Source organism: Copadichromis virginalis, linkage group LG19, assembly GCF_057382275.1.
Source record: "Copadichromis virginalis isolate Kocher_CV1m ecotype Utaka linkage group LG19, C_Virginalis_male_GT1.1, whole genome shotgun sequence".
Classification (NCBI taxonomy): domain Eukaryota; kingdom Metazoa; phylum Chordata; class Actinopteri; order Cichliformes; family Cichlidae; genus Copadichromis; species Copadichromis virginalis.
In genome coordinates this window covers 36,242,155-36,252,154 of record NC_140636.1, presented here as the reverse complement: position 1 = coordinate 36,252,154, position 10,000 = coordinate 36,242,155, and the positions used below count along the sequence as shown (strand labels likewise).

Sequence of the window (10,000 nt, the reverse complement as noted above, 5' to 3'; positions counted from 1 at the left end):
AATTAAGCTTTATTATCCGACGTCATTTACAAAGGAAAGAAAAGACAGCGGCCGCCAGCGCTGTAAACAACGGTAGACTGATGGGTAATAAGCGAATGAGTAATGCAGAAAACACATGTTTGAGATGGGAAACTTTTCTTGAAGTTTCTCTCACAGTTCACTCACAGCTGTGGGTTTTATCGTGTTGGAAGCAAAACAGCAAAAGTAAGAAGGAATTAAGGATGATATTAGCCCCCACGCCGACTAAGCTAATTCTGATGCGTCGGTCCGCTCTGTTTACGTCTTCGTGTGGAATGCGTTTCCTGCTCTCATTTGCTGGTTGTTGTTGAAATAGTTTTGTCAGCTTTAACCTGAGATTCTGGCGTTTCTGGTAAAACACATTTATATTCATTCAATTCAGGATTTAATGAATCGATATCGCTTCATTCAAGCTACTCACCCGTCTCTATCCACCTCCACTTTCAGCTCGACCACGGACAGAGGTCCCGCCCCGACTATCTCTGATTGGTTTAGACCACGAAGGGGAATGACGTGTGTCTGTTGTTGAACACATGGACGTCTGTCGCTTGGCGAGCGATCGGGTGGTTTAGCGAGTGTCAGCCTCTTAAGTTTAAGACAAGCCCGGCTGCTTTTTAAGCGACGCGGCGCTAGCTACCCAGCTAGCTCAGTACACAGGAACTACTTCCGGTAGTTATACAAAATAAAAGCGTCCCCCATTATAATCCGCTATAATGCCATACTTCCGCTGCGCGCGCCGTTGATATATACCTTGGCTTTACATTAATTGTGAGAAAACAAAACAAACAAATAACTCACCGTTTAGTCGATTGTGAGGTAGTGTAAAGACGAATGAATCGGCTGGGTTATTGCACGCTGTCAACTGGTCTGTAGTGTAGGATTTGTCGATATCTGACAAGTAGGCCAACCACAGGGACACAGCGGCCGCCTCCATTACTCCCGACATACCACTAGAGTGAGCCAGCACACCACAAATGAAGTTTTCTTGTTCTCCATTCATTTCAATGGGAAAAAACTTTCATTAAAATATTCATATTTAAAAAACTATAGAAGTAATAAACACCAAAAGTCATAGCAACTCATTCCAGCTCCAGCCGCACACAATGATATATCATATGTGAACCTTGTCTCAAAACTGTGGGGCGAGTTAAGGTCCAAAATAAACACCAAAAGTCATAGCAATTAGATGGAGTCATTGCTTTGGCAATGACTCCATCTAATGGTTAAATTTCTGAACTGCAGGCTCAGTAAGTAAGTAAGTAAGTAAGTAAGTAAACTTTATTTATTAAGCGCTTTTCACAGACAGACATTCACAAAGCAGCAGTGATGAGACGCAGGTCTTGCGTCCATGACTGCCCTCGCGAGTTAAAGACAGCTGCAGTGTTTGTGTTTTCTAACTCAGGTGTCTCAGCTGAAGAACTGCGGGGTGATTTTAAGAAATCCCCTGTCAATTGGTTATGAGCAAAAATTGTTTCTATAAAATAAAAATTAAAAAAAAAAAAAAAAAAAAACCCAGTTTCAACCGTAACGTGAAGTACACATTTTATTATTTTTTTCCTTTTAGTGAAAGGAAACAGCCGTCGCCGGTATGCTAGTGCGCACGCTCCACCCCCTCCTACGCCTCTTTTCCCCCCTTCTTTTTGCTTTGTAAATAAACAGAAATGTGACTTTTGCTTCATAAACAGTTTGACAAACAAGTGGTGCCTGCAGGGTGTATATTCATGGTATAACCGGCATAAACACAGCCTCACTTCGTGTGTGATTGTGCAGGAAATACAACTGTGCGCTCAGCTTCGAAAAAGGACCGCATCTATCCATTTATCCTCATCTCACCTCTATGTATGTGCTCTCTTTGAGCGCAGGTGCGGCTCTTTGCTGTGACACATCTCTAATGTAGTCTAGACGCTCCGGCGCCAGGGGTCATCGGGTGACACACACACACACAAACAACAAGTAACACAACATGGACCATGAACTCTGCGTGACTCAACTATACCAAGACAGTTCACCTATTACGAGCCTTTAAAGTAAGCTTATTGCTAAATAGTCTTGATATTTAATCAACAGGTAAGGTAACACCTGATTCTGTTCACATGGACGGAGTTTTTTCAGTGCTAAATAGTCTGCACATCCCGGCTCTTATTATTTATTTTGCTGCGTTATTTTGCAAAATTATCTAATCTAAAAATAAACTACATAAATGAGTGCGATGCAATATTTTGCTCTTGGTGTTTTCAGTCCTTTATGTCCATCTTATGTGTCCTTTTTTTCTGTTATCAATCAACCAACCGATCATTCGATTAAAGGCCTGTCAACGGGCTTCGTAAAGGTTCTTTTAAGGTCACCAGAAAGCTACATAAAGACTGCACCTGCACCTGCACCAAAGTTCTTTTTTTTTTTCTCTCTATCTCCGAACATTGTTGCATTTTAAAACCATCTTCAGTGAGCTATAAATATGAGGCGCTCCAAACACACTCTCAGTTTTACTTCTGCCAAAAAATGACCACAATGCCGAGACGACTGGAGGTCCACAGCGCGATCCTCACTGGTGGGGACAGCTTTAACATGTGGCACGACTACATGAATCTGAGCCAAGTGTTCGAGAAACTGTGCAGCAACCGTGAGGTTGATAACCGAGACACCGAGCGTCCAAAGAAGGGACAAGCGCCCCCTTGGAGTAAGGTCCACACTTCCACTCGGGGGAAGAAATCCTCCAAAAACTCATCACAGTCCAGTCCGACCAGCAGCGCGTCGGACACCAGCAGCAGCGCCTCATCCTCGGACTACTGCCGCTTATGCAAGCAGAACGGGGAGACTCCGAGGGTGTACCTATCTCACAAGCTCAAATCAGACGACGGGAAAGTTTTCTGCCCCGTCCTCCGGAACTACACTTGCCCGATCTGCGAAGCCACCGGTGACAGCGCTCACACACGCAAGTACTGCCCGCAGATGAAGTGCGAGGCTGCTGGGAGGATGCAGACGGTAGGCAAGTTCTGGTAGCTGCTGAAAACTGAAGCTGCGAGAAACTGTACATATTTACCGAACTGTTTGGGGTATGTGTTCGTGTTGGCAGAGACCGTTTCAGTTCCAAAGACTTTTTCAAGTTTGACTGTCAAACACTCCGCTGCAGTCTGCAGCAAGGAGCCCTCATCCATCACATCTGTGCAGCCCCGAGCCGGGGTGAGCGCTCTCAAACCTCGGTAAAAATTAAACTCTTTAAAGTCCTCGAGTGTTTATTGTTGTTGTTATTGTTGTTGTTGTTGTTTAATATGATACAATTTCGGGGGTACTTCATAGGTCACAAGTGAAACACTAAAGTGGCTAACCTTTCTGTGGAATTAAATAGATTTCTAAAAATGTGCCCATAGTGTCAGTGCGCGAGTCTTTTAGTTAAAATGCAAATGCTATATTATCCCTCATGTCAGACAGATTATTCGACAAAAACGTCAGTATTTTGTCTTTTTTTTTTTTTTTTTTGGTATTATAGAAAATTTTTAACTCACATGCAACTCTTCCACTTGAAGTTACAGATGTACCTGAACTCACCAGAGAACATGCGTCATAAAAAAATAATTAAATTAAATTAAAAGTAACACTTCAAGGCAAAAGTGAAACGATTATGTGAAGTGAGAAATTGAATTAAGGTTCAATAGTTTTAGTTTCAAAATAGAGGGGCTGGGGAAATACAGTATACAAGGTCAAAACAGAGTTTGTACAAGTTTGTACAAAGACAGCTGCAGTGTTTGTGTTTTCTAACTCAGGTGTCTCAGCTGAAGAACTGCGGGGTGATTTTAAGAAATCCCCTGTCAATTGGTTATGAGCAAAAATTGTTTCTATAAAATAAAAATTAAAAAAACACAAAAAAACCCCAGTTTTAACCGTAACGTGAAGTACACATTTTATTATTTTTTTCCTTTTAGTGAAAGGAAACAGCCGTCGCCGGTATGCTAGTGCGCACGCTCCACCCCCTCCTACGCCTCTTTTCCCCCTTCTTTTTGCTTTGTGAATAAACAGAAATGTGACTTTTGCTTCATAAACAGTTTGACAAACAAGTGGTGCCTGCAGGGTGTATATTCATGGTATAACCGGCATAAACACAGCCTCACTTCGTGTGTGATTGTGCAGGAAATACAACTGTGCGCTCAGCTTCGAAAAAGGACCGCATCTATCCATTTATCCTCATCTCACCTCTATGTATGTGCTCTCTTTGAGCGCAGGTGCGGCTCTTTGCTGTGACACATCTCTAATGTAGTCTAGACGCTCCGGCGCCAGGGGTCATCGGGTGACACACACACACACACACAAACAACAAGTAACACAACATGGACCATGAACTCTGCGTGACTCAACTATACCAAGACAGTTCACCTATTACGAGCCTTTAAAGTAAGCTTATTGCTAAATAGTCTTGATATTTAATCAACAGGTAAGGTAACACCTGATTCTGTTCACATGGACGGAGTTTTTTCAGTGCTAAATAGTCTGCACATCCCGGCTCTTATTATTTATTTTGCTGCGTTATTTTGCAAAATTATCTAATCTAAAAATAAACTACATAAATGAGTGCGATGCAATATTTTGCTCTTGGTGTTTTCAGTCCTTTATGTCCATCTTATGTGTCCTTTTTTTCTGTTATCAATCAACCAACCGATCATTCGATTAAAGGCCTGTCAACGGGCTTCGTAAAGGTTCTTTTAAGGTCACCAGAAAGCTACATAAAGACTGCACCTGCACCTGCACCAAAGTTCTTTTTTTTTCTCTCTATCTCCGAACATTGTTGCATCTTCAGTGAGCTATAAATAGGTCACAAGTGAAACACTAAAGTGGCTAACCTTTCTGTGGAATTAAATAGATTTCTAAAAATGTGCCCATAGTGTCAGTACAGGATTGTGAACATCGCAACGCAAAGTTTTTGATTTCTCTCAAAACATATATTTCTTTTCATGTTGAACAGATAATATCTTTAATTTGAGTCAAAGTGATTTGCACTTGAACACGCCCACCAGAAATAGACCGGGACCCATTTTTATTCTGCATGGCTGCTGGAAACATCATGTCACATCTTTGATTAATTTCATCTGAAAATAAACGTAAGTAAAGCCAAGTGTGTTACAAAAGCTTTTATAATTTGTATTGCCAAAATCGCAGAAAATAACCCCATTTAAGCTGGGTCGACAGCCACCCCTAATTTTTGCATGATTGTAGCTGCTAGCTATAAGCTAGCTAGCTATCCTGCGCAACGTTAGAACTGGTTACCAGAAACCGACCATCACAGTCGGGAATACAAGTTAGTATACTGGTAAAAAACGGCTTTTTGCCTAACTAGCTAGCGTTACCACGATGCATCGGTGGTGGATAAAGCTAGCTAGCATAAGTTCATAGTTCATAACATTCATAGTATAACTCCGTGCTCCGCTTCGTTTGAATTTTTCTGGTGAGCTCGCGGTTTCTAGACACAAGCTTGTGTTTGTGCGCGCACGTTTGTCTCTCTTCATATAAATATCTGTGTGTTATGTGTGTGTACACCGAGCGCAAAAGATAATTATTAATGTGCATGATTTAGAGACAGAAATAACAAGCCAGCATATAAGATCAATGACATAAGACTAATTCCTTCAATTGACTTTCAGGCGCAGCTCGGAAAAATGTGCATTTTCTGAAGAAATTTTAATTTTAACAGCAAAAAATTGACCCTATGCCAAACTTAGTCGCTAATGGCTGGTCTGTAGACTGTTTGGTATGTCATGTTACGTATTTCTTGGTTTTTCTATGTAATGTGTTTTATAGAGAAGTAACATTATTCTTTTTTTTCTGTATGCTTTCAGAACCACAGATCGCTCCATCCATTCCATGGCTGAAGCATACATTTTCATTTAATCTGAACAGGTATCATTTTGCATTTACACTGCACATCCTTTTTAAACATTTCATAATAATCTAGACTCTCCCTCATTATCCTCTCATTCACCTTGCTGATGTGTTGAGGACTTGATAAAAGAATACATGGTATGTCCATATCTGTTCTGTCTCTACATGAGATGCAGTCTCTTGATGTAAATTTGACAACTCTGCTATTAAATGCAGTGATTAATGTAGGACAGCAACGATTAATCAACTCATCAAGTTAATATCTTAGGGTTCTGTATTGTTTTCTTTTTTTTTCTTGGGCTTTGTGGAACATTTATGAAAATGTTCCACCATTGATTTAATTTAATGATTATGCAATTCACAATCTGATTAGTCAAATAATTGTTCTAATAGTCTGTGACCAAACAACTATCAAAATAGTAGTTTATTATGGTCAAAGATTTATCAGGTGTGCCAGACTTCAATTCTTCACTTGTACATTTTGTTCCATATTTTACCTCAAGATATCCCAGAAAGATGAAGCTGAGGAAGAGCTGCAGAGTACCACCATGGCACTCTTCGTCTTCAGGGACAACTCAAGCCTCCTACATCAGCCTCGAGACATCGGGATAATCATTGATGGTGTGGAAGTCCTGAATGAGTTGCCTTCTGTGGCAGCTGGAGTGGCAATGGTCTTTGGACTCTGTTATGCTCTTAATATGGAATATCCACGAGGATTCAGGTTCACCTTTGAGGCTCTTCAAAAGATTATGATGGAGCTTGACTTTAACAAGATGACCTCTAAGATTCGCAAACTTAATTGTGAACTTAACACTGCACAGTAGTGTGTTTGCATGCATGTGTGCATGTGTATGTGCACATGCATGTGCATGTGTGCTTGGTTATTTTGCTTGGTTGGCCTGCAGTGGTATTCTACATTCAAAATTTATAAGAACACCCATTTGAAAGGGAGATTTAAGTTGATTTCATTGATACATGTGTAGATTTTTTTTTTTTTTTACATTGTACAGGCACAGTGCACATATAAACATTTTTGAGTACTTGCAAATTGGTTTAAAAATAGTTTTTATAATGGTTTTATGCCAGTTTTAGACAGGTTGCAGGTTTTATACTGGTTTTCAAAAGATTGCAGGTTTTATAAAACAAACATTTCTCTAATCATTTCTGCCGTAGCACTAAATCTGTATATTACTAATCCTCTCTATTGATTATAGTTAAAATGGTTTGGAACAATAAATAATTTTGAAATAATTGGTTGGCCAACTGTCTTGTTTTTTATAGGAAATGCAGAGCATTTTTGAACTGAAATGAAATGTAAAAAATATAGTTTGAATATATGTAAATCAATTACCTGGCTTCAACACAAACATATTAGTTCATGTTAATTTGGTTCGATGTGAATACATTAGGTTGGTTAAATTTCAATATATTAGCTTGGTTCAATAATTAAAATATGGTTCTATGTAAAAAAATCAATTTGGATCAATGCAAAATTTAAAGTTTCAGTCAAGTCTAGTAATATTGTTTATATCAACATAAAAGTATCAGGTCATATCAAGTGACTCAATTTGGATTCTATAAAGCCAAATATTTTGGATGTGACAACTGGACATCATTTTTTTTAATTTGAATAGGGTTATTTTTTTTACAGTGTAGTTTATTTCTCACAGTTTTTTAAAAATTCTCTTGCTTTATGGTTCTTAGCGCTGTTACCAGTCTTTGCATTTATCATCATTTTTTCTCTTTTTTCTTTCATGTTACACAAACATGATTACATATTGCATATGAATCAAGGTTGTGCAGAGGTGGTTGCATTTCCCAGACAATCATGCAAAATATATACATTTCTTTTTTTAAAAATGACATGGTGCGACAGGACTGTAGCACAGTAATACAGCAACATCAGAGGCAAATTCCATTCAAGTTTTGCAAGCCTAGCTTTGAACTTTATTTAAATAAACGGCAGTGACTCGTTATGACAAGGATCATTCGTAATCTCACTCAAACCATGCTGAACGGCTCTAACCCAATTAGGAACATAGGGTTGTTGTTTTTTTTAAAAAGAAAAGAAAAACATAACTGAACACAACAGTATGTCAGTGCAGTGACTAATCAGGCAGTACAGTTTCAGGAACCGTTTTAACTGAGGCAGGATGGCATTTTGGTTTTTAAATGGGCATTTAAAACCTGAAATAATCCTAAAGGCTTAGACAAAAAGGTGACATTTGTTTTCGAAATTGAGGTGATGGGCATCTTAGTCGCTGTCACTCCTCTCTCCTCTCTGGAGCAGCCTCTTTCCACTGGAGGGCACGGGAACCTCATGCTTCACTGAGACCTTTGACTTGCTTTTGCTGTCCTTGTCAAGCAGCTCCAAACCGTCATTGATCTTCTTCAACATCTCGTAACGCTCACGCCCACGAACAGGGAGGAGAAAAACCTCCTTGTCGTCCCCCTCAGCACTGGAGGTACATTTGGACTTCTTTGTGGATGTGGTGTCAGGAGGTGGTGCGCTCTTTCGTTTTTTCGCCTCTTTGGTGCCGCTCTCCTTCTTCTGTTTATTGTCCTCCTGTAGCTGTAACAAAGAGGGACGAAATAACAAAAAAGAGAAACATATTCGTCAAGTAATTTTACCCCCCCCCAGAAGTGGCATTTAACATGATGATATTCTACTGCCTTCTGGGGGAGGGAAGGAACAGCGGTTTTTCTTTTGAGTTTATATTCAAGTTTTCTCCTTCTTGCCCCCTCTGGTGTACAATTTCTTCCTTTTTCCTGTTTAAAAAGAGTTCACATATTTTGTCATTTGACTGTAAGCAGTGCAAGGAGGAGATGCTCGCTTTTTGCATGACAGTCTGCCACTTCAGTCTTCCCTTTCTTTATAAGGCTGGAAAATACTTCAGACCCCTCCTCAGGCAGTAAGGGGCCTGAGGTGGGGTCTGAACTGTGGGTACCGGTATGAGGAGAGAAGGGGGACAGGACTGGATAGTGGCTTAAAGTTAGGATTTGGTTTGATTAGGTGAGCCGGTTTTTGGTTGTGTCTGCTTATGATTTGAAACAGGTCTGAAATGAGAGAAAGAGGAGTTTGTTCCTGGGGAATTATAAGACAGTGGTGTCCCGTTTTCCTTCTCATTAATCATATGAGAAGAATGAAGGCGTTTTAAAGATTTTTGAGTTGAGGTTTGTCCTTCTGCAGCTATCAGTTTTCTAAAGAACTCGTCCTCCTCATACTGCAGAGTGTTTAGGAAACTTGGCTCAGAGCTGCAGAAGTTCTTGACTGTCGTACATTTGTGGTTAGTCTGATGAAACTCATTTTCAGTGTACTGACTGAAAGTGAACAGCGGGTCCTGACTCCACGTCTGTGGTAAAGGGTTAGGGTGTTGAAAAAAGATCAGGGAACCAGCAATCGCCGGTTCCTTGAGATGCACTCTCCACCGTGGGACAGGATGGTGGTACCCCTGCCCCAGTTCAAAAAAATTGCCCATCTTGGGTTTACGCGCATCTACTGAGCTCTTCGCGACGTTTCGGCGTTCCTTCGCCTTCTTCAGGCCGAGCTCAGTGTGTCTGTGTTGTGTGCCTTGTGCCAGAACTAAACTGAAAATATTAGAGCAATATTTCAATGAAATATCCTGAAACGCGTACCTTCACTCAGAAATCGGGGCTGGGGAAACAAAAGCAGAGTCTGAAAGTTTGAGGACAAACAGTCAAATCTTTTTCTCTCTCTCTTTTTTTTTTTTTAAACATGTCATAAAGACGAGACCCACAAACTCAGTATGTCTACTCATTAGCTACCTTGCATTATAAATATATAAAGTTTTAAAAAGTGCTTATTAAAAGAAACTATAGTGATGTGATAACTTCCAGCAGTGTCATTCTCATTTTTGTTCTTGACCAGCATTAATACGAAATGTCAGGGAGAGCAAAACGGTCGTCCTTCACAGTCCTCCTCCAACACTGACAAGGATTGTCCACAAAAAAACCCCAAAAAACCCCCCAAAGAACTGGTCTCCCATTAACATTCATTCAACGTGTACACAAAGATAGACGTTTTTGGAAAAGCATAGTTAATACAAAAGGAGACTTCTCAAACTAAAGAGGAGAGTATTGGCGACTGGTAACA

General features: G+C 40.1%; 1 protein-coding gene across 2 annotated transcripts in view; it reads left to right on the top strand.

The window, feature by feature from the left end:
- The first annotated feature begins 1,371 nt into the window (after nucleotides 1-1,371).
- Nucleotides 1,372-10,000, top strand: part of LOC146686742 (nanos homolog 2-like) — an 8,794-nt gene continuing 165 nt past the window's right edge. Inside the window, exons 1-3 of one of the 2 annotated variants that reach the window (XM_085441218.1) lie at nucleotides 1,372-3,218; nucleotides 5,844-5,904; nucleotides 6,390-10,000. The exon at nucleotides 6,390-10,000 is cut by the window's right edge and continues 165 nt beyond it. In XM_085441218.1, coding sequence (XP_085297344.1) covers nucleotides 2,518-3,018 — 501 coding nt within the window. In that variant the 5' untranslated portion in view covers nucleotides 1,372-2,517 and the 3' untranslated portion in view covers nucleotides 3,019-3,218; nucleotides 5,844-5,904; nucleotides 6,390-10,000. Of the gene's footprint in view, nucleotides 3,219-4,009; nucleotides 5,109-5,843; nucleotides 5,905-6,389 lie in introns of those variants that run through there. The other variant, XR_014916692.1, reaches the window with a different exon arrangement.